This window comes from Beta vulgaris, chromosome 5 (genome assembly GCF_026745355.1).
Source record: "Beta vulgaris subsp. vulgaris cultivar EL10 chromosome 5, EL10.2, whole genome shotgun sequence".
Lineage (NCBI taxonomy): Eukaryota > Viridiplantae > Streptophyta > Magnoliopsida > Caryophyllales > Amaranthaceae > Beta > Beta vulgaris.
The window spans coordinates 969,784-994,986 of NC_079206.1; the positions used below are offsets into that span (position 1 = coordinate 969,784).

A 25,203-nucleotide genomic window follows, 5' to 3' on the forward strand; every position below is an offset into this window, starting at 1 on the left:
ACCAAAAACCATATATTTTTTTTACAGTTGTTCTTCCTCATAAACTCATGCACGCAAATATAACAAAAGCATATATCTTAGAATTTTAACCAATTAATTTCTATATTGCAACTTTCTTAACATAGATCAATCATCAATGTTTTTCTCTCTCTCTAATCAACCAAGAACCACCCTTTTGGTAAGTATATATTTTTGTATGATTCTCAAACAACACACACTATAAATAAACCAACTTTTCCTCTCATTCCTTTCATTCTATACTACTTGGCAAACTTTGCCATATCTTCTCTTTCTTTTCATCACTTTTCCCATATTTCAACCATTATTATTATCATCAATCAATCTCCAAAACATTGTATAACATCACAAATACAAACCAAACAAAACATACAATGTCTGAATCTTCAGATTCAACCCTTCCATACTCCTATGCACCTTTAGCCACAAAAAATGAGTTCAATGGTTTCGGACCGGGCGAAAACCAGCCTAGGAGAAGGTCCTTAAAGATTGGGTTAGCAGTGTTTTCGACCCTTATGATATGTGCATTGTTAATGAGCATATTGGATTACAACAACAATGTTATTGAGAATAATGTGTCTAACAATAATGCACCCAACAAATACAATAATGTTGTTGGTGATCTAACTTTAAGGCCACCACCTGAAAATGTGGCTAGTGTAGAAGTTATGCCTGGATCAAAGGATTTGTTGTTTAAGGTGTCGCGTGGTAAGCCTCATGGTGTATCTCAGAAGGCTAATTCTTTGCCTTTGCGTGGCCTTAAGGTGCCTTTTTTTGATTGGAATGATCTTCAGTTAGCTTGGCAAAGAACTGCTTTTCATTTTCAGCCTCAGAAGAATTGGATGAATGGTAATTTTTCAACTTTTTTTTTAGTCGTACCCATTAGACCTGACAAAACTGACTCGTACCATAGCCGAATTACCCTATGTAGTTTAAAAATTATAGGACTAGTATTAATTTATTTTTAGGAAAAATTGACGATAGATGTCTCAACTTTGGGTGATAATTTTTAAAAAGTCTGAACTATTGATTAACCTGTGTAGGTCCCAACTTTAGGGGTATTAACTTTTAGCGGGTCTTAGTGACTTGAAACTGGCTTAATAGGTCGTAATTTGTAAAACTTGGGTCACACCAGGAGGGTTAATTGAGGGAGGGAAGTAGGAACTAGGTGAGATTTTTAAAAAAAAATCGCCAGTTTTAAGTCACCGAGCCCGCTAAAAGTTAAAACCCCCTAAAGCTGGGACCAGGTTAATCAATAGTTCAAACCTTTTAAAAATTATCGCCCAAGCCCCAAAATTCAGACTTCTATTGTCGATTTTTCGAATATGACCTGTATCGCGTAAATATCATCCTTTTCTAATTAATTTGATCCAAACGACTCATTTGTCACCTGTAATGTCAATATCATTTGTCAGGTTAACCATGTGACAATGTAGTTAGGGAAAAGGTAAGATGCTTTACATGTTACATCTATAATACTTTTAGAAAGGTAGGCAGTTCTTTGAAAAGTGAAAAGGAGGAATGTTTCCAAATCTACATGACAGAGTAGATGATATTGTAATTTATTAGAGATTAGGAATTAATCAACATAGTACATCATGAAGTAATTAGTGGGACGTATATTCCTTCAATCAAACTAAGATGAACTGTAATTCAGTGATGCTTTACTAGCACTGTTACATTAATACCTGCCATAAGCATATCTGTCATATACAAAAACACAAAAGTATGGCATATCTGTGTTATCATAATTAATGGTAATGTATAGTACTTGCACAACTTCAAACTTCATATTTCTAATATTATCTATGTTCTTTTCTGTGATCTGCATTGTTGGTGGTTGGTGTTGCTGTCGATGTTCCACTGTTCGTCATCAGATCCAAACGGTATAGTTGCTCATTCTTTATGTTATGTTCTGTCATTGATTCAAAATTTTGCTGTAAAATACATGAAGGTTTCAGAAACAGCAACATTCTGCATGGCCTACAAGCTAAGGCTTCAACATAAGTTGTCCTGCAAAAAGCATGATTTTGATTGTGTTGATGAATTTTATAAGAACATGGACAATTTGTAGGAGGAAATTAGAAAACAGATTAACTGTATGTTGTTTATGTCATTATGTGAAATTGAAACCTTTAACTACTGTAAATTCTCCTATAATCCAAGTTAGTTCTTTCATGTTTGTTATGTATGCTGTTACTGTCACATTTAATTGCATAGCTTGGACATCATCTTTTTAGTGCTACTTAGAATTTGGTCGAAGATCGCTATAAGCATGTAAGCGCTGTTAATATGTCTTAATCATGCTGATCACTATTAGTTTTAATCACTAAAAGAAGAATTAAGTAGAGAACAGGGTGATTGTTTAACAGTCATAACTCATAAGCAGGTACTTTACTTTGAAAAGATGATCACATTGGCATACCCAGTTGGTCATTATTTCACTTTAATTAGACTAGCAAATCCTGCAAAGGTTGAATAATGTTCTACCAATTTTATTCATGGACATGATTTTTTCTTAGATTTTAAGGAAAAATTGCATTCTAAATCTCATGAAGTTTTGTACTTTTAAAAAATAGGTCCATTATATTACAATGGGTGGTACCACTTCTTCTACCAGTACAACCCTGCAGGTGCAGTATGGGGAAACATAGTATGGGGTCATGCTGTGTCCAAGGACCTCATAAGGTGGAAGCACCTTCCCATAGCCATGGTAGCGGACCGTTGGTATGATTTCAATGGAGTGTGGACTGGCTCAGCCACTATCCTACCTGATGGTCAAATCATGATGCTCTACACTGGATCAACCAACGAATCGGTCCAAGTCCAAAACCTTGCCTATCCAGCTAACTTATCTGACCCACTTCTCCTGGAATGGGTTAAGTACCCTGGTAACCCGGTCCTTGTCCCTCCTCCAGGAATCGGCAAATTGGATTTCCGCGACCCTACAACTGCTTGGCTAACCTCTGAGGGTAAATGGAGGATCACAATTGGGTCCAAGCTCAACAAAACAGGCATTTCTCTAGTGTATGATACCACTGACTTTAAGAACTATGAGCTACTGAGCAACATCCTTCATGCTGTGCAAGGCACTGGTATGTGGGAGTGTGTTGACTTCTATCCAGTCTCTGTTGCTGAGCCTAATGGACTTGATACATCCACTAACGGCCCATCAGTAAAGCATGTGCTTAAGGCAAGCATGGATGATGACAGGAACGATTACTACACGTTGGGAACCTATATTGAGGACAATGTTACATGGGTGCCTGATAATCCTGCCATTGATGTTGGTATTGGACTAAGGTATGATTATGGTAGATTTTACGCTTCTAAGACATTTTATGACCATGAAAAGAAGAGAAGGATCTTGTGGGGTTGGATTACAGAAGGCGATAGTGAAGCAGCTGATGTAAAGAAAGGATGGGCATCTCTCCAGGTACTTTAAAAGTCCGTTGAAAATGTTGTACATCCAACCAAACGCACCATTCAAGTCAATAATTTCTGAAGCCATTTTATATATGTTGTATGATGGTTTTACAGGGAATTCCAAGAACTGTGCTGTTTGATCAAAAGACTAGAACCAACTTAGTTCAATGGCCAGTAGAAGAAGTAGAAACTCTGAGACAGAACAACAAGGATTTTGACAAGGTTGAAGTTCCTGCAGGATCTGTTGTACCCTTGGATGTCAGTGCAGCCACCGAGGTGCTTACACAATCTTTAACCCCTTTTTTCAGGATCAAACTCACCATGAAATAGTATGTTTTTTTTTCTTGCTGTTAACTAGTAATTTCATGTTTTCATAAATCCACAGATTGATATAATAGCAGAATTCGACATTGATAAAGAGGCATTGGAAAATTTACCAGTTTCGGAAGAGCACTATAGCTGCCCAGCCAGCAAGGGAGCCGCTCAGAGAGGCGCTCTAGGACCTTTTGGATTGTTGGTTCTTGCTAACAATGACCTTGCTGAGCAGACTCCTGTCTACTTCTATGTCATCAAAACCCTTAGTGGCAGCTTCAAAACCTTCTTCTGCACTGATTTATCAAGGTCTGTTTTTTCTTTCTTTTCAAAGATTACCTTTCTTTTCTGTTTATTTTAGTAACATTTCTGATTTGTTCTTTGTTTGATGATATATGTGCAGGTCATCTGCAGCCACTGATGTTTTCAAAAACATCTATGGTAGCACAGTTCCAGTTCTCAAAGGAGAAAAATTATCCATGAGAATTCTGGTAAGCTGATCATAGTAACTTCTTCCTATTTTGTTTCTTGATCCTCTCTGGATCAAATGTATACTTGAGCTGTCAATTCAATCGTTCTCTGTAATTTCATGTTCATGTCAGTGTCCATGTTATCGTATCTTGTCAGAGATTACCAGCTACGAACTGTGTATATATAATCAATTCTTTTGTTTCTGGAAAAAGGTGGATCATTCAATAGTAGAAGCCTTTGCACAAGGTGGTAGAACCTGCATCACATCCCGAGTTTACCCAACAAAAGCAATCTACAAAGAAACAAAGCTATATGTGTTCAACAACGCAACTACAGCTACTGTAACCGCTTCCATCAAAACCTGGCAAATGAGCTCTGCACGTATGCTTCGCAACTCCATTTGGGTTCATCTCATCATGTTTTTTTCTACATTCATCTTCATTGGCCGCCCCTTAATCTGAACTTAGGTTGAACACAAAGAATTATATTTTTTTTTGCTTTTGATTTTTGACTATTTGTTTTGTGTATATGAATATAGGATTACAGGAAAATATAGAAGAAACAAAAGAGAGATAGAAGAAGAAAAAGAGGTATAGAGTGCAGTCCATTTGATGGAAGAGGATGAGCAATGGGAGTGGAGTGTAGAGGAGTCATGACATGCCATTTATTCATTCATCCATCCATCATTCAACAATCAACATTCATCCATCATTCAACATTCATCATTCATCATTCATTTGTGTCATGATAACACAATGTACACATTTTTGGGGGAAGAAAAAAATACTAATAGAGTTGTTGGGTAGCAATGTAGCATGATGGTATGATCCTTATGCAACCATGATGTCTCCATGAGTGTTAATGGCTCCCTCCATTGCTCGATCCCTTCGATCATTAATTCGTTGTATTGATATCCATTTGTTCATTATGTATTACATTGGTAGAGAATGAACTTCTGAATTTTGAAGCTCATTTTCTGATTTGTTGTGGTAATAATGAAAGTTCATTGTTATAGCTAATATGATATCTATTGCGAGAACTAATTACTTCATGTTCAATATAGTAGTTCGTTTGATGATTTGATGTTCTGTTTATTATAGATGTAAAATACGTACTGATTTTGGACTTTGTCAAGTATTCGTCATAAATTTCCCTAATCTCTACATAGTGTTTCATAAACAAGTGCAAAGTTGAAAGGTGAAACTTAACTTACCAATATTTCTAACAACCTTTGTCAAATTCTAGTGTTTGGTTATATAAAACTTTTATCATTGTAGATGTAGTACTCAATATATATCTTATAACTCAATGCCGTTTATCTTATTTCAAAATTGTGTTATCTATATTTTGTTCTTTAAAAAAAGCATTTTTATGCATATTTGTCAAATGACAATCCGTATTATTATATGGAGTGTTTTATCTCGATCCTATTTTATTATAAAAGAATGGGTAAAGGAGAAAGATTCTGACATGACCTTAACCCTCATAATTGTCCTTACCCTCGAGCATCGCGATTGGGAGGTTATTGTGAGAGTTTTATTTCACCTTTTGGAACAATCAAGCCGCCTACTTGTTTGGAGCAGAAATTATTAACGAAGCTCACAATTCGTATTGTAAATTTGCAATGTTGTATGATTGTATGTACTGGATTAAGTGTATATATTTCGTCCGTTTTGTTTTAAATGAAACGTTTGCTTTTTCTTACAACTCAATGCACTTCTGTAATCATTGATATCTTTAGATGTGCACACGTTAAAAATATAAAAAGTTATAATTTGATAGTATGCGTCGAGACGAATCTAACAAGATCTCATTTGACTATGTTTTTCTTTATATAATGGTGATAAATTGGAGTCAAAATTGATAGTGTTTATTTCATGGCCAAAATTAATATACAATATTAATAATTTTTTATACGACAATTATTATTTTTATGCAACATTAATAATTTTGTATACAACATTTGTTATTTATTATACAACACTATTGTTTCTTGGCAAAACAACACAAAGTTTTATTTTCTTTTATCTTTATTGAAAAAACTTACTTTACTATTTACAAAAATGCCATAATTTATTTACATAATTTTTATGGGAAGAACATGAACATTGCTACACCTACTAATCGAGTAGACAACTCACTACTAATAGAGCAATAAACAACTCTAAACAAGTCTTTATTAATAGCGGATAGTATATCCGTTGGACCAAAAATATAAGCCTCATTAAAATTAGGGCTCAAAGTCGGGCCCATTGTATGTTGTAGTTGTGTGTCTAATCATTGGATCCGTTGGTAGGTGGGAGATATTAGGTGATAATTGACTTCTTCCTAGAGTTAGTACGTTACCGTTCCATAGCTCTAGCCTGCCTCTCAAGCCCAAGTTTTCTTTGGTTTGGGAATAATTTTAGACTCACAAAGTCACATTCACATTTTAAATTCATTTTGAACCATCAAATTATGTATGGTCTTATTCAATACTTTATCTGTTTATTATGATTGTATTACTTTTAATTTAAACTATATCATTACCTTATTTTTTATGCAAAATAAAGTCGTTATTACTTTATTTGGTATATCTTTCCTACGTCCTATTATATGAGTTCCTCTTTTTATATCTCTCCGTTTTCTTTAAATTTATTGTATCACTTCCATATAATGCAGTTATAAAAAAACGAAGGAAGTATAATTAGTCGGCCAACAAAAGAATTTTTTTTAAAAAGGAGGTTTGTTGAAGGGAGACAAATTTAATTTGATGAAGAGGTACAAGTTAGCAACAACCATGTGGTTAATTTGGACTATCTTTACGAATGTCATTGTCAATTTCATTTAGGGCTTGCACTAAACCGTCATAGTCACAAAGGCTAATTATAGTGGTTTTAGATCTTTTTATAGGTTTTCACTTCATTGTGTAAAACATGTTAGATTGTTAGTCGAAATTATACAAATGTGACAAGCTAACTAACTAAGAGGGAAAGGGGGACAAAAACAAAGTTGAGGCACTGTTAAAATCATAAGATTTTTTTCCCCATCACTTTCACCATTTTTTAAGAATAAACATGGAAATTGAAGTTATTTATCTCCTTTTCCTTTCATCCAAATTTTTTTTCCCATGACACAAGATGTAAAGGAGAGAAAGAAGGGCATAAAATCACTCAGTGGCTCGTATTAATATTAGGAAAATGATAAGGTGCTTAAAATGAAAACAAAATATTGAATCAAGCATTTATTACCTCAGTTGATGTGAAAATGTTTCTTAAATTCTTAAACTGTTTCCATTTAAAAAAATATATTTAATGCTTATATGTAGCCCTTAGGGCTACATATAACATTAATATTGCTCCTTCTTCCAAAAAGAAAAAGAAGGTAACAAATACAAAAAATGAAGAGAATAAACTAGAAATCAATTACAAAAGCTAATTGAGCACCAAATTTTATGACCAGCCTTATAAGTATTACACCCTCGAAAATGCAAAAGGCACAAAAAGGGAACCCACCACACTTGCATAGTTGCATCATGTGCTGAGCCCATTCTACAATGATAGTAGTTAGTACTTCAAATACTACTACTCTTCACTCCGGTTCTTATTAGTTTACGCAAAGTTTTAGGAGAAATATATATATGAATTATAAAAGGGAATTTTAAGTATTGATTTATTGTAAGAAGGTATGTGGCTCATGGAAAGAGATACTTTATCAGGTTTATTGTAAAATTAATAATTTAAAATTGATAGGATCATTCTAAAAACAGATTAAAATAAAGAAGTGGGTAAACTAATGCTAGTAATGACAACCCAAAAAGAAAAGTGAATAAACTTTAGAGGAAGTATTTGGTAGTGCACTAGTGCTTAGACAAACCTACTAACTTGGTGAGGATTCCACCTCACGATCTCAAGGTCAGCGATTCAAATCTCACCAAGTCAGGAGCACTTGGAAGAGGATTCCCCTTGCCATCCCCCTCCTGTAAGTGGTTTCGGTCTCTTAATCGGGAATACGTGATGGCAATTCAGAAGAGGTTATTCATCTTACTAATAAAACAAACTAATTAACACACTAACCAAAACTAGTCCTATTTTATCAGGTGAGACAACAGTCAATTGATTATTCACTTTTAATCTTTCACACATACGTAAGAGGGTAAAAAAAAAATTAAATTAACCGTCTGTATTTTTTATCTTTATCTTACTTTAACTGTGTGTTTGTCAATGCACTTATTGGACATTAAATATCTTTTGTTAAAACGAATCAAACAAGATCTCGCATGACTATAAATTTTCTTATATATTGAGAAACTTTTTAAAGATCTCTTTGATTTGTAAATATTGTCAAGATTCAAAGTGAGAAAGAAAAAATGTACAGGGGAGCATTACTCAATTCATAAGAATATTATTAGGATTTTTTGTGGGGAATGACCAATTAAAATAGGCTTTTGTGGGAAAACACCACCCAAAATTTTTTTGAGGGAAAGACCAATTAAAATACTTCCGTTCGCAACTAAAAACCACTTTATAATTCTCATGCTATTTTCTCAACATTACGATGTTGACTTATTTTCCCCTCCAAAAGATCGATATTTTTCTCAACAATAATTTCTCAGGCCCCGAAACAATCGTAAAAGCAGTCTTATGCATGTTCAAAGATGTGGGAGTCGTTAATATATCATCCCATGTCCCCACGAGGCATTTCATTACATTCGATGAACGAGCCTCGGGGACATCCAAAATCGTGACTTATAGGCTTCAATTTCAACCGGTTTAGGGTTCTTCGAGTCCCGATCATATTGTTCGCCAAAAACCTCCCTATGGGATGCTATGGGTGCTTCGGACCATCTGAATTGCCCCAGAATGCCATCAAACCACCCATTTTTAATTTTGTGGTGCACCCACGGAATGGCCCGAAACGGTCGTAAAACTTGTTCTTATGTCCGTTCAAAGTCGTGGCCTCGTGGGAGCTCTTGATATAACATCCCATGTTCCCTCGAGCCATCCCACGACATTCGGTACATGGGTCATGTGGACGTTTAAAAGTGTGACTTATAGTCTTCACTTTTGACCATTTTAGGGCTCCTCCGTGCCCGATCATAATTTTCGCCGAAACCTTCCTACGGGGGGCGGAACGACTTATAATGCATCCCGAGTGTTTTACACCATCTGAATTGCCCCAGAATACCATCAAACCACCCATTTATAATTTTGTGCGCAGCCATGGAAAAGCACTGAAACGGTCGTAAAAATAGTTCTTACGCCCGCTAAAAGTCATGGAAGTCCTTAATAAACCTTCTAATATCCCCTCGAGGCATCCCACGACATTCGGGGCACGGGTCTCGAGGACGTCTAAAAGCGTGACTTATAGCCTTCAATTTTGACCGTTTTAGGGATCATCCAGGTCCGATCATCTTTTTACCTAAAATCTTCCTATGGGATGCGGCATGACTTATAATGCATCACAGGTGCTTCGCACCATCAGAATTGCCCTAGAATGCCACCAAAGGACCCATTTATTATTTTATCGTATAGCAACGGAATGACCCCAAAACAGTTGTAAAAGATGTTCTCATGCCCGTTCAAAGCTGTGGGGTCCTTAATATACCATCCCATGGCCCCTCCAGGCATCGCACGACATTCGGTGAACGAGTCCCGTTGGCATATAAAAACATGAGTTATAGCCTTCAATTTTGACCGTTTTAGGGCTCATCCGGGCCGGTCATATTTTTCGCCGAAAACCTTCCTATGGGGTGCGACATGACTTATAATGCGTCTTGGGTGCTTCGCACCATCTGAATTGCCCCTGAATGCCACCAAACGACCAATTTGTTATTTTGTGGTGTAACCATGGAATGACCCCGAAACGGTCGTAAAAGTTGTTCTTATGCACTATCAAAGCCGTAGAAGTCCTTAATATACCATCCCATGTCCCCTCGATACATCCCATGGCATTCGGTGCACGGGTCCTGTTGACGTCTAAAAGCGTGACTTATAGTCTTCAATTTTGTCCGTTTTAGGGCTCCTCCGGGTCCGTAATTTTTTCGCCGAAAACCTTCCTATGGGGTGCGAGATGACTTATAATGCATCGTGGGTGCTTCGAACCATCTGAATTGCCCCTGAATGCCACCAAACGACCTAATTATTATTTTGTTGTGCAACCATGGAATGACCCAGAAACGGTCGTAAAAGTTGTTCTTATGCCCGTTCAAAGTCATGGGAGTCCTTAATATACCATCCCAGCCCCCTTCCAGGCATCCCACAACATTCGATGCGGAGATCCCTTGGACGTCTAAAAGCGTGACTTATAGCCTTCAATTTTGACCGTTTTAGGGCTTATCCGGGCCCGATCATATTTTTCACCCAAAACCTTCTTATTGGGTGCAGAATGACTTATAATCCATCTCGGGTGCTTTGCACCATCATAATTGCTCTAGAATGTCACTAAACAACCCATTTATTATTTTGTCGTGGAGCCACGAAATGACCCTGAAACGGTCGTAAAAGTTGTTATTGTCCCCGTTCAAAGTCGTCGTGGAAGTCCTTAATATACCATCTCATGTCTCCTAGAGACATCCCATGACATTCGGTGCACGCGTCCCGTTGACGTCTAAAAGCGTGACTTATAGCCTTCAATTTTGACCGTTTTAGGGCTCCTCCGGGCTCGATAATATTTTTAGCCGAAAACCTTCCTGTGAGGTGCGAGATGACTTATAATGCATCATGGGTGCTTCGCACCATCTGAATTGCCCTTGAATGCCAGCAAACGACTCATTTATTATTTTATTGTGCAACCATGGACTGGTCGCGAAACGGTCGTAAAATTTGTTCTTATGCTCGATCAAAGCCGTGGAAGTCCTTAATATACCATCCCATGTCCCTCGAGAGATCCCACGACATTCGGTGCACGCATCTCGTGGACGTCTAAAAGCGTAAATTAGTCTTCAATTTTGACCGTTTTAGGGCCCCTCTGGTTCCGTTCAAAATTTTCACCCAAAACCATGCTATGGAATGCGACATGAACTATAATGCATCCCGGGTGCTTTGCACCATCTGAAGTGCCTAGAATGCCATCAAATGACCTATTATTATTTTGTTGTGCAGCCACGGAATGACCCCGAAACGGTCGTAAAAGCTATTCTTATGCCCGTTTAAAGCCGTGGGAGTCCTTTATATACCATCCCATGTCCCCTCGAGGCATCCCATGTCCCCTCGAGGCATCCCATGACATTCGGTACACGCGTCTCGTGGACGTCTAAAAGCGTGAATTAGCCTTCAATTTTGACAGTTTTAGGACTCTTCTGGGCTCGGTCATATTTTTCTTTGAAAACCTTTCTATGGGGGTGCGGAATGACTTATAATGCATCCGAGGTGCTCCGCAACGTGAACTGCCCCAGAATGCCACCAAACGACCCAGTTGTGATTTTGTGGTGCAGCCATGGTTGGGCCCCGAAACGATCGTAAATGATGTTTTTATACCCGTTCAAAGCCGTGGGAGCCCTTAATATACCCTCCATATCACCTCGAGGCATCCCACGACATTCGGTGCACGGGTCCCAGCGACGTCCAAAAGCGTGACTTATAACCTTCAATTTCGGCCGTTTTAGAGCTCCTCGAGTCCGGTCATATTTTTTCGCCGAAAGTCTTTCTATGGGGTATGCCACAAATTATAATGCATCACGGGCGCTTTAGACCCTCTACATTTCCCCAAAATGCCATCAAACTACCCATTTTTGACATTGTGGTGCAGCCACGGAATAATGGCCTCGAAACGATCGTAAAAGATGTTTCCCGTTTAAAATCGTAGGAGTCCTTAATATACCATTTCATGTTCTCTCGAGGCATCCTACTTGGAATATCTTTTGTCCAAGACCTAACCTTTATAACAGGGATGCCACAACCACATATGGTATGCATTCGAATGGTTGAAGATTCCCCTTGACATTATCAAATCCCTAATTCAATCCCGCAAAAACCGAAACCCTAAATTACACAAACTTCAAAAAATAAAGTGAAAGAAAGAAATTCATTAGAAATTGCTGGAAACGACTGAGTGAAGTGCAGTTGAGGATGAGAGCGCCTTCAATTACTTTGGGGAAAATTGGGCAAATTAGGGTTTTAAGTAGGAAATGGAGGTAGAATGAGATTAAAGAAAAAAACGATCTTTTGGAGGAAAAAATAAGTCACCATCGAAATGTTGACAAAATGGCCTGAGAATCATAAAGTGGTATTTAGTTGCCAACGGGAGCATTTTAATTTGTCCTTCCCTCCAAAAAAATAAGTGGTGTTTTCCCACAAAAACCCTATTCTAATTGGTCCTTCCCCACAAAAAATCCATATTATTATTGTTATACATAATACTAGTATTAGTATTAATATTATTATTATCATCAATAAAACTATTACTAATATTAACATAATGGAATAATTATTAATATTATTGGCTAGCTCATTAATGTAGTTCATTGTCATTATTATTATCAATATTACTAATTATCTTGATTATCATTATTAATGATGATAAAAATATTATTCTATTTGTTTTTATTATTATTACTCAATTCATGAAACACACGTTGAGATCAATTCAGTTCCAACAAATTAATTTCAGTTCAGTTTAATTTAATTCAGACAAATTAAATTCAATTTAGTTCAGTCTAAAAGATTACAGCCTTAATCTTGACCTATTTCCATCACCGACCAAATAATTCCTTCTGCAGTATTTGATTATTTTTCAATCACCGATCCTCTATTTTCATATCACCTTATAATCATCCATCTCCCATCGTCACCACATACCAAAACAGCTCGATTTTTTTTTTGGTAAACAAAGCCAATCACCAAAACAGCTCGATTGTGCATGCATTATATTGCCTTGTAGTAGTCGTCTACACGTATTTTTCTTTCACAATATCATTCATTATCAACGGGAGCATAGCGTTTTACGAGAATGTTGGCGTGGTTTGCTTGTTGCTAGACTAAACTAAATCAAATTAGAATTGCTCATTTGCGAAATTTGTGCCCGTCTAATGATTGCTGCATTTTCCCACTTATCTATCTTTTTCTTTTTTGTTTGTAATTTGAATCACACGAAAAATGGAGTGAGTTATATGATTGGATTTGATAAACTATATATAGTTGAAATGGAGAATGTTTTATCCAAACAAAGACGTTTTAATCATTTACTTGTTCGTGAACAAGTAAAAGTACCGCTGTTTTTTTTTTTTTTGATATCGTGAAAATTTGCATTAATTAGAAAACAGAAGTACAACCTAACACTATCACAAAGAAAAATGAAACAGAAAACACACAAACACTAAGAGGAGCTTCATTTGCTCTTAATTATTCGAGGAAAGAAAGCCAACTTGTTGCTGATTCAGTCCAAATAAAGCTTAGCTTGGGCGATGTTTGGTGGGTTTGGGTTATATGTCTTGGATAAAAGGACCTGATATAAGGAGAGAGAATCTGTTGAGATGTTGAACCCCTACAATCTTCATAAGTAGATTGCCGCATTATTTCATCTTGTAAAACTATGTCCACAAGATGAGAAATTCCAAGGTCCTTGAGCAGTAATTTCCTCCTAGGATTCTACTAAATGAACTAATAAAGAAGTCACATCCTTAAATTAATTCTGACCCTGCAGCGAGGGTGTCCAGAGGTTTGCCTTATAAAGCCTAAACTCAAAACACGTGGAGGTTGAAACTTACCCTAAATCAACTTGGAAGGTCTCCTAAAAGATGCATTTTTTAAGTGTGATAATTCCAAATATCAAAGTTTTCTCTCCTTTTTCCCTCCAAAAGTTTCTCTCAACGCACATTGCTAACGTGAGTTGTTGCCATGGCAAGAAACTACAAGTGGTGGAAAGAAGGGTGGCAAGCTTAGAGATCCTTCTTCGGATTCTCAAGCGCAGAAAACTAGGTCTATTGATGACATATAAGGGAGTTGAATCGATTGATTTTGGCTTTGGTGAAGTTTTAACTCCAAAATCTTCTGTAATGGCGTTGAAACAGCAATCGGAGATACGACATACTTTCAATGAATGAATGCAAGCAATTTATGAACGATCGAAATCGTCCAAGGACAATCAGGTACATTCAAATATTCCTATACGCAACAATTTGATGTGGTTGGATTGGAATTTGAGGATCAAGATAAGAATGTAGATGATCAATTAGTAAATAATACTAGAATTGAACATAAAATTGAGATTGAAAAATAATCGTATGATGAAGATCCGTAATTGTTGATACGAAGTCGTGAGTATTGCCAAAACTAAAAGCACAAACATCCATATAGAACTTTCTCATCAGTTTTGTATATGACAATATGAATCAAGACTTTAAAATTAAAATTCAAATTCGAATGCAGTAGTTAATTAAAAGTACGAGAAGTTACTACATTTCTAGGAACTGATTCCATTCATAAGATATCAAGAATGTTGACTATGAAAAAACAAAAAAACGAAAGTGTATGGCGTAGCGTTTGAAATACTACTAAGTTACCAACCAAATAGTAAATATATGAGTTGCCAATGGAAGTTGTCCCAACTTGCGCATGTGATGAGAAATTATACCAGGCCACATGCTTCCGCGTCCCCCCTTCAATCCTGCACAGATATATTCCTATCAACCTACAGATTCAATCACCTCCAATCCCTTAACCCTTAACCACATTAATTCTACTAGAGTCATCGAATTAGTTTATGGTTTTCACTATATAACAAAAAACGCGATTTCGAAGTGTTTATATTAGTCACTTCAACGAAGAATCTCAAATTGGTGTTTTAGATTATATTTTACATAAGTATTATTGTTGTTGTAGATGTCGCATGACAATTTAAATTTATTAATTAAATCTTCCTATTCTCTTTTGAAAAAATAAAAATACAAGTGTTGCATTCTTTTTTGAGTGAACAGTTGAGTAAATACTATTTTGGTAAAATGAAACAAAATAAAATCTCTAACATGAAACCGGCCAAATTTCTTCTAACATTTTTTAAAAAATTCTTGGAAGTTTCGAAAATATACCACTATTAATTTCCAACATAACCCAAAGTTCAAAAAAAGTAGGCAGCAGTTAGAGATAGAGATGTCAATGGGTAGGATCTGGACAGGATCCTCTAGGATCCAGATTCAGATTCGTTTTTTACACACGGATCCATATCCTACCCGAATCCACTGGGTAATAAGAATGAGGGTCCAGATCCATATGGATCCTATGGATCCGGGTCCTAAACGGATCCAAAACGGATCTTTGCTTATTGTCTTCAAACTAACCTAATTTTTAAAATAATTAAAGATTTTAAATAATAAAGTCATCTAACATCAATCAAAAAATACATTTAAATTTTGAAAAATAACCATTGCAACTCCTTACAACTATTCAATTATCAAATTGTAGATTAGTTATCTACCCAATTTTCGAACTTAATTATCCTCTAAATTCGCACAAAAATCACACAATAATTAGAATAATAATCCGAAATTCAAGCGAAAATCCATTTTACATGTAATAACTAATATTATAATATTATCAAAATATAATATTAAATTATAATAATACTATCAAAATGGTAAACGGATCTGGATCTGGGTAATAATTTAGGACCCGGTCCAGATCCGGTTTTTCAAGGAAGATCCAGATCCTACCCGGATCCATAGGGTCCAAAATTTGAGGATCCAGATCCGTCAAAAATGGATCTGGATCCACGGATCCAGTTACGGTCCATTACCCACTGCCATCTCTAGTTAGAGATGGCCACTGGTGCAGCCCAGTCCGTGGGCCCTAGCGAATCGGGCTGAGATTTCACTGCCCACGACCGGACAGTTGAAATTCACGGTTTGGGCAGGCTGGTACATTGATTTAAAAATCTTAGCCCACATCAGTACCCGTTTTTACGGTTCGATGAGCGATTTTGAATGTTCGTGGGCCTTGCGGGCAAAACTGTGCTGGCAGTCCGACATCAGAATTTTTTTATTTGTTTTTCAAAATTATTAAATCATTGAAATTATTCATTACTGTTACATAAAACTTTTAAAATTAATTGAAATATATGTATATAATAATTATTATTAATGAAATATATACAATTTAATTAAAATATATACAATTTGATTAAAATATACTTCCTCCATTTCAAAATAGATGATACATTGTCTATTTATGGGTGTTTCAAAATAGATGAGACATTGTTTTTTTTTTCCTTATTTAGTAACTTTTGCCTTACACTTTTACCATTTTACTTAATTAATACATGTGGTCCCAACTTTTTATTTCTCCCTCCTTTTCACATGGGACCACTAGAATTAATCTACCTCCGTTTATACTACTTAAACATACTTATGAAATTTTGCCTAGGAGTCCGTTTTAATCACAATGTACCATCTATTTTGAAACGGAGGAAGTACATAATTTGGTTGAATAATTACTTGGACTGAGTTGGTCCGTTTCATGGCCCGGGCTGGACCAGTTTCGTGGACCGAACTGGGCAGTTTTAGTGGCGAACTTTCGCCGGTTGGGATCAAAAAATTCGACCCACGATCCACTCATCAATTTCATGTTTCGAGTCGAGCTGAATTGGTCTTTTCGCGGGCTCGACTCATGCAGCCTAAGAGATGGACTGAGCTGGATGGGCTGAATTACCACTGCTGGCCATCTCTAAAGCAGTTATTACAGTTTATCTTGGTTACGCAGTCTTACAAATTTACATTTTACTCACTTTCTGCTTGACCGTTGGACAACAGTATATCAATCTAACATACAGTAACAAACAAAACAATAACAAAAAAAAGTAGTAAAAAGGTAGACGATGAAATCAAACGATCACAACATGATGCAACAGAGAGAAAAAAAGATAAGAATACATGCACAATAACAAAACTCATGATTTATAAAATGGGAGTAGTTTGAAAAAAAGGTCCCCTTTTGCTAGGAACTAGGAAGCAACGGTCAATAAGGTTAGTGCGCGTGTGCTTTTTTTTTTTTCTTCCCTTAATTTTGTGACCTGTCAATTGGCTGTCATTTGTATTGTCATTTTTGCCATATAGTATTACTATGCTTCTTCTTCTACTTCTTTTTTCTTTCTCTCTCCTATGCATATTGTAAAAATAAATTATCATGACCGACAAAAAGCTCGTCTATTCAACCAACCTATATTATTATTGTTCATTAAAAATATTTTCACTATGTTCATTTTTTATTAATTTATCAATATTCTTTTCGAGGTGTTTGTTGCGGCTCGCTTGTTCCGGCGTAATTTTCTCCATAACATTGATTTCTTTTTGGTTTATTATTTCTAAGATTATCCAAAGACTTCTCGTGGTGATGGAGACTGGTTTTGGTAGAATGGACCCGTGTTCGAATCCCCGCAACACCCTTAGGAGAGGAATGGAACCTAACCACCCCGAACTTGGTCTCGATCCGAATGTAGACTGAAGGATGAACCGGGTGCATACAACAAAAAAAAACTTCTCTACGTGTAGAGTGTATCGTATGCTCAAGACTATTTTTTCGTATATAATTTGTTTCTACTTATTTGGAGCGTTCGAAATAATTGACGACTGAAAAAGTTAACTCATGTGTACACTAGTCGCTAGATTTGAATGCATGATACAAAATTGTATCTCTACAAATGAGTATTACTTAATTTGTCCTTTTTTTTATTGCAATAATTAGGTTTTTCACTATCCACATACTACACTTTTACTATCTATTGTGATTTTTACATACAAAAAACTTAGTCATGTAGGGTCTTTTTAGGTTTGTCTAGATATATATTTCTAAAATATCAAATTTGTATAATATTTATTAAAAAGTAATTGAAGATGTTGATAGTTAAGGTTGTGCATTAACAAACGTTAAAAATCAATTATTATATTAGAATAAGAACGGAGGAAGCATAAGGTATTTACAAATTTCCTTTTCATCAATTTGTTTCTTGTGTTAGTTTAATTACACAAACCTATAAAGACGTATTGGTGTGAAAAGTATTGGTGTGAAAAGTTCAAAGTTAGAGAATAATAATTTGCATATTTGCATTACTTTTCTAAACACAATCACTATGTACATTTCATTAATATTATAACACTTGGATTCTCACATTTTTCAATATGTATGGTTGTCAATTAATATATTTGATTATCGTTTGTATAAAAAATATATAATTAATTTTAAAATTTTATAATTATATATAAAGATAAAATTAAATATTTTGCAAACTCACTTTTATTTTTATATACTCGAAAAATTTAGTATGAAATATTGACAAAAAATTAGAGTGCAAAAATAAATATTTCCACCATTTCAAAACATGTGCTACATCTTTCTATTTAATCTATTTCAATTTTTTGATGGAATCTTCTTAAGTAAACTTTCTTCACCGATTCATTTGTTTTCCCACTTTTTAGATCTTAGCAAATTTGCATGTATAAAGCAAATAAGCATAAATTTGGAGACACATAATTGTAGTATGTAAAATTGACTCTTTAAGGAATAATGGTTATAGTTTAAATATAATAAGTCACAAAATTTTGTATCTATGTGAGACCACTTGTCGAGTTATCACATAATCTAAATTTTAATATATTAAAATCTTATTAACTTCTTTTTTTATTAAGAAAGATAATTGGTACGAAGATGAATCCATGATAGACTACTAGCCTAAGAACGGTAAGGTTTATAATTTCAAGTGAATTATACTGAGTAAAGAGAGTTGCTTAAATAAGCAGAGATTACAACAACCTAGAGAGAGATAAGTATTTCGTAGGCTAAAGAATAGGGATACAGTTGTTTACATGATAAGATATCTAAAAGATAACAATAAGGAGTCAACTCTAAATAACAATATTAGAAAAGATATCTACATATAGAAGATAAGATTTATCTCTTAATAAGAACACCAACTTAATGATTGGATAAAAGACTAAACAACCTACAAGTAAAAGCGAGATTCAACTAGCAATGTCCTGGAATCGAAATGGTACTCCATTGAGTTAACACATCCCCTCACAACCCTATTAACTTGTAAGAAAGAGTATTGATAATAGCAAACATTTCCTATTTTTGGTAAGAAATACCAAACACATGTGAAAACTGTAAAATATGCTTAGATAAAATTACTGTAGTTTAGAAGGTACTAATTAAAAAAAAAATCTTGCTAATTTTTTTTCATATTGCCTCAAAAGTTTATGCTTTCGTGAACTTATACCACACTTCAACACCTAATTTAATAAATTTTTCTTCCTCAAAAAAAAAAAAAAAAACTCAAATTTCCCATAAAAACAGCCTCATAATCTCATATTCTCTAGATTATATAGTCTCTTCTGTGTCTGTTTCTCTCTCTTGGTGTCTTCCTCATCATCCTCTTCTGCCTCTGCTTTTCTCTCTCCTAAAGTTGATAATGTAAACACTGATATCTCAAAAACAACTGGCTTTTAAACTCTAAAATCTTCAAAGAAAAACACACCATTTTTTTTTGAACCCACAAAAAATGGCTTATACTAGCACTACTTTAGTGTTATTTGCCTTCCTAATTTCACTATTAGTGAACTTATCTTCAGCTGGAGATGCATTTGTTTACTATGATTTTGAAGTATCCTACATTACTGCTTCTCCATTGGGTGTTCCTCAGCAGGTAAATTTTCTTCAGATCTTCTCATTTTTTTTTCTTGTTTTTGCACATTTGATTAGTTGGGTATTGCTATGATTTTGATTTTGAATAATGGGTTTTACTTAAATTTTTGAAAAAAGGGGTAGTTTTTCTTTCAGATCTACAAAATGTGCTTTTAATCTTTAAGCTCAGTAAATAGTGAGTTACTGTTTTTGTACTATATAGCTAAAGTTGTAATCTTTTTGAACTATTCATGTTCATATTATGCAATTTTAGTTAAAGTTCTTAGCTTTTGTGTTTTTTTTTGAAAGTTTGGAACTTGTTTGCATGTAGGTCATTGCTATAAATGGTAAATTTCCTGGACCTCCTATGAATGTAACTACTAACAACAATGTAGTTGTCAATGTGCACAACAAATTGGATGAAGAACTTTTAATGACTTGGTAACATTTCTACATCACCCTAACAAATTCTTTGTGTTTTTGGTAATGTTAAGCATATTATTAAGGTAAAATGTGTTGTTTTGGAAATAGGGCTGGTATATTTCAGAGAAGAACTCATTGGCAAGATGGAGTTTTGGGAACTAATTGCCCAATTCCTCCAAAGTGGAATTGGACTTACCAATTTCAAGTTAAGGATCAAATTGGAAGTTTCTTTTACTTCCCTTCTACCAATTTCCAAAGAGCTTCTGGTGGTTATGGAGGTATAATCATCAATAATCGTCCAGTTATTCCGATTCCATTCGCGCTGCCGGAGGAAGATATTGTTATCATGATTGGAGATTGGTTCACCAAGAGCCACTCAGTTAGTGTTACTAAACCCTTTATTCATTTGTGCAATGTTGTATTTGTTTGAATATTTGTGCATCTTTTGAGCGAAAACTAGTTATCAGGCCCGTGCTATGCCCTGGTTAAGGAAAAATTCCTTTTATTAATATTATACTTTAAAATGTTAACACTAAATACAACTTGGTCTAGTGGTTAAAACTTTAGTATATATGAACTTGAGGTCACGGCCTCACGGAATCAATTTATATAGATTAATGGTTGATTCTTTGATATGTTCAGGATTTGAGGAAAACTCTTAATGGAGGGAAATCTCTAGGAATGCCAGATGGTGTTCTTATTAATGGAAAGGGTCCTTACAGATATAATGACACTCTTGTTCCTGATGGCATTGATTATGAGACTTTTAATGTTCATCCAGGTAAATTATCTTTGAAGGCATAAGATCTTTTTTACTAATTGAGATATTTGAAACCCATGTGCTTCATTATATGTTTGATTGAATCCTTTAGCTTTAGTCAAATGTGTCAAAAAAAATTGTGATTAGTGTTTTTTAATCATCTAGTTTGAGGAATGGTGATAGAATACCTGTTGTTGGGTTAAAGCTGCTCCCTATGCTTTATTGTTTTTCAACATTATGTGTTGACTAAGTTGTTGTCTCACTTGGTTATGACAGAAGCCATGTGCTTGATCTTCTGTATGTTTGAATTCTTTGGAGTAATTAATGTGAATAATGAATATTCTTATTAACAAAACTCCTTTATTGACTTAACCAAATTGAGCTGGCCCCTAAATTCTTTTTTGGTGGGGTTATTGTTGCTGCTTATGGTTATATCATCTTTGCATGTTATGTGTTGGACAACAATGATAATTTCCAACTTTTCTGTTGTCATGAGAATTTTGGTGGTCTTAATTGGATTTCTTTTGGTGTTCAATAAGTGGGTGAAACTGTGGATGCCAGCCAACTTAGCTGGTGTAGTCTTTTGGGGGTTACGATGGTACGAAGGACCTGGAACTACGGCCTGTCTCATTACTGCTATTTCTAGTTCCCTATAACCCAAATTGAGCATGTGAAATTTGATGCAAAATGTGGAGAATGCTCTTAAATTTAGCATGTTCGTATGATACATCCAAAATGTGTGGTCGTTTGGTATAAGTGTCAATTGTCAGTTTTTGGTTTTAAGTTTTAAGCTTTTTAAAGTCATATGATATGAGCTCTGTGTAATATACCTTCAATACTTAAACTAAGCATGTTCGTTGACAACAGAATACTAGGAGCTACTTTTTCTAGTTACCGAAAGAATATCGATAACAAATAAGTTGTTATCATGCTATTTATGTGAGCATAACATAAGCAACAATGTTTTTGTAACTACCAGGAAGGACTTACCGTTTACGTGTACACAATGTCGGAATCTCAACTAGCTTAAACTTCAGAATCCAGAGCCACAATCTGCTTTTAGCTGAAACTGAGGGATCCTACACTGTGCAGCAAAACTACACTAGCTTGGACATACATGTTGGACAATCTTACTCATTCTTGCTCACCACGGATCAGAATGCCAGTTCTGATTACTATGTAGTGGCCAGTGCTCGGATGGTCAATGAAACAACTTGGCGAAGAGTTACTGGTGTTGGAATCTTGCATTACTCAAATTCCAAAGGTAAGGCACACGGGCACCTCCCTGAGCCACCACAGGATCAAAATGACAAGACTTTCTCCATGAACCAGGCCAGATCGATCAGGTTAGTGAATTAGTAATATCTAAATTGTGTGTGATCCACTATAAATATTGATCTTTTTAGTTTGGGAAATTATACATTACCCAGTACTTCAGAGTTTTTTTTCTTCTGAAATGACCCTCAGTCCCTCACTTATTGGGCCTTCTCTAATATAACCCTAAACTTTGGAAACACGCTAGAAAATGGTTCCCTTCTCTTGCTGTAATTAAATAGTATTATTTCATAAAACTACATAAAGTACAGGGTTACTGTAGATAAGTTTCCTCTTAGTTTATGTACTTTATCAGTTTGTGAAAATAGGGAGCAGTACTGTTTTGGGAGATCTTTGGGGAAACTGAAGCAGTTCAGGAAAAATCGGTTGCATACTTGCATCATAATGCTCACTTTTTCATAGTAGATGCCTGAATTTGTCCATGTTCTTGTAAAGCATTCTATGTTTACCTTGTAATAAGATGTTTTCTGGTACTATTGAGGTTTAGAAAATTTATTCTGCAGATGCATATAAACTGCAGAATACTTACCGTATAATAAGGCTGTTTCTGGTGTGTTGTTGGGGATCAGAGTATTTATTGTGCAGGAGTATATAAATTGCAGAATATTTACCTTATTATAAGATGTCCGTACACTCGTACAACTTGTTGAATGTTGATATCGTTGTTCTTTTTGATATATTATGTTATTGAGCAAGGTAGGCCGTGATATGTCCCTATCTTGTACCTGACCTGAAATGTTTTGTGGTCATATTATGTAGGTGGAATGTGTCTGCTAGTGGTGCCCGTCCTAACCCACAAGGTTCCTTTAAATACGGTTCCATAAATGTGACCGATCTTTTTCTCATACAAAACAAGCCACCAGTGAGAATCAACGGGAAAAAACGCACCACTCTCAATGGGGTTTCATTTGTCAATCCTTCCACACCAATGAGGCTTGCTGATAAGCACAAACTGAAAGGTGTTTATAAGATGGACTTTCCCCATAGGCCCTTGACAGGAGCCCCTCGCATGGAAACATCAATTATTAATGGTACTTACAGGGGATTTCTGGAGATTATTCTTCAAAACAACGAGACCAGGGTCCACACTTATCACCTTGATGGATACAACTTTTTCGTGGTCGGGTAAGGATCATTTTCTCTTTAGCCTTTCAATTATGGCTTTGTTCTTATAACTTGAAACCCCCTGAATTTCTAAGAAAAATTCCCGAAATTCAGGAGTTTTTGTGAAAATACTTTCCTAAACACCCCCTATTTTTGTTTACAATTCCCGAAACACCTGTCAATTTCTCCAAAAATAACCAAGAATGCCACTAGTATGCAATATTTGCATATATCAGATATAAATTAGGACAACCTCAAACTTATTATTGGCTCTATTAAGTATTCTAGTTGTGAATCGAACTTGGACAACCTTTACATATGAGCTTATTATTGCTATCAAGTTCAACCTATAACTTATGTTATCGTTGAACTTTGTTTCTTCATACATTTTTGGTATCAATTATACTCAAGAATGTTTTGGATGCCTCAATTACAGAATGGATTACGGTGAGTGGTCAGAAAACAGTAGAGGAACATACAACAAATGGGATGGAATTGCTCGCACCACAGCACAGGTACCATCATGTCTTGTTTCATTATACAAACAACTACGCTTCTTTTTCATCTTAGTCCATTATGGAAATCATCAAGTAAACTGAAGCAAGCGCTGAAGTTTCTGGTAAGTCCAAGAAATATTCACATTGAGCAATAACTAAAACCCGAAATATCCTTATTGTTGTAGGTTTATCCTGGGGCTTGGACTGCTATCTTGGTTTCACTCGACAACGTTGGTGTCTGGAATTTGAGAACCGCAAATCTTGACTCGTGGTATCTTGGACAAGAAACCTATATCAGGGTGGTCAATCCAGAAACCGCTGGCAATCCACAGTTGGCATTGAAAACTGAGTTGCCTGTTCCCGACAATGTCCTTTTTTGTGGTGCACTCAAGAAGCTGCAGAAGTATGTCCTTGTAACCCAATATTCCCTAGAAAAACTCTACTTGTCTAAGAAAGTTCAGCAGCTAACAGGGGGCAAAGTATCCTAAATACCCTTAATCTCCAAATTATGGTTTAAGGGCACCATCAACATTACTCCCCTTAGTTGTTGTTACTTTGCTAGGCAATTAGCCGGACTCTTAATTTTCACGAAATATCAACGTGCAAGATAGACTATAACGTTGCATCTGGTTTTGTTTTGTTTTGTTTTGTTTCGCAGGCCTCAAGACATCTCTTCTGCAGCAAACAGTCCCATTCAGCTCATCTTTACGCTGTTGATGATATGCGCGGCGATTTTCCATCTCCATTGAGGTGTTATAGCCTGGATGGGAATGAGATTGTTTACTGTTAAGAAGCATGGATTATTGTTGGTGAGAATTGGTCCTAGAGTCTGAGTGTCTTTTAGGTTTGTCAATATGGATATCCACAATTTCTACGGCACTTTATTATTTAGTTTTTGTAGCTCATCCCTTTCTTATATTCTTGATGCTCCCAAATTCTCCATGTAGCCTAATTTGTGAGAGTTAATTATTCTTTTTTTATTTTCAACCATTTATTTATCAAATGTAATCATGACTATCTATTTGTTAAATGTCAATACTCGAGAGTTCATCTTCTTACTTTCAAGATTTCATATATTTATACATCATGTATTTTTATTGATCTACACTAAATTTATAGAATTACGATGTCTTAAAATTTCAGTATAATATAAGACGAAAAAAATGCAAAAATGATACTCATATTTTTTATTTTGCACATTAGAAAGATCTTGTGGTATTTTGACCATATTTGTAAGAGTATATGTTGAAAGAAAAAAAAATAGTCACAT

General features: G+C 35.4%; 2 protein-coding genes across 3 annotated transcripts; both read left to right on the plus strand.

Moving 5' to 3' along the window:
- The first annotated feature begins 33 nt into the window (after positions 1–33).
- On the plus strand, positions 34–5,305 carry BIN44 (acid beta-fructofuranosidase 2, vacuolar). 2 transcript variants are annotated; one of them, XM_010677873.4, is made up of 8 exons: positions 36–867; positions 1,896–1,904; positions 2,598–3,454; positions 3,559–3,720; positions 3,830–4,065; positions 4,160–4,247; positions 4,440–4,608; positions 4,766–5,305. In XM_010677873.4, the coding sequence occupies exons 1-8, from the start codon at positions 393–395 to the stop codon at positions 4,801–4,803; spliced, it is 2,034 nt and encodes a 677-aa protein (XP_010676175.2). In that variant the 5' UTR covers positions 36–392; the 3' UTR covers positions 4,804–5,305. The 2 variants fall into 2 exon arrangements, with proteins under 2 accessions (XP_010676174.2, XP_010676175.2); XM_010677872.4 differs by lacking the exon at positions 4,766–5,305 and having other exon boundaries at positions 34–867; positions 4,440–4,718.
- Positions 5,306–19,431: 14,126 nt separating this feature from the next.
- Positions 19,432–24,991, plus strand: LOC104892058 (monocopper oxidase-like protein SKU5). The gene is made up of 9 exons (XM_010677874.4): positions 19,432–19,836; positions 20,146–20,255; positions 20,346–20,616; positions 20,880–21,018; positions 21,977–22,343; positions 23,092–23,457; positions 23,873–23,951; positions 24,119–24,336; positions 24,592–24,991. The coding sequence occupies exons 1-9, from the start codon at positions 19,693–19,695 to the stop codon at positions 24,680–24,682; spliced, it is 1,785 nt and encodes a 594-aa protein (XP_010676176.1). The 5' UTR covers positions 19,432–19,692; the 3' UTR covers positions 24,683–24,991.
- The last annotated feature ends 212 nt before the right edge of the window (positions 24,992–25,203 follow it).

Coding starts and splice junctions, on each gene's coding strand:
- LOC104892058 (XM_010677874.4), top strand. CDS start 19,693: ATGGCTTATACTAGCACTACTTTAGTGTTATTTGCCTTCCTAATTTCA. Junction 23,458..23,872: donor TACAACTTTTTCGTGGTCGG/GTAAGGATCATT, acceptor CCTCAATTACAG/AATGGATTACGGTGAGTGGT. Junction 23,952..24,118: donor TTGCTCGCACCACAGCACAG/GTACCATCATGT, acceptor TTATTGTTGTAG/GTTTATCCTGGGGCTTGGAC.
- BIN44 (XM_010677872.4), top strand. CDS start 393: ATGTCTGAATCTTCAGATTCAACCCTTCCATACTCCTATGCACCTTTA. Junction 3,455..3,558: donor AAGGATGGGCATCTCTCCAG/GTACTTTAAAAG, acceptor ATGGTTTTACAG/GGAATTCCAAGAACTGTGCT. Junction 4,248..4,439: donor AATTATCCATGAGAATTCTG/GTAAGCTGATCA, acceptor TTCTGGAAAAAG/GTGGATCATTCAATAGTAGA.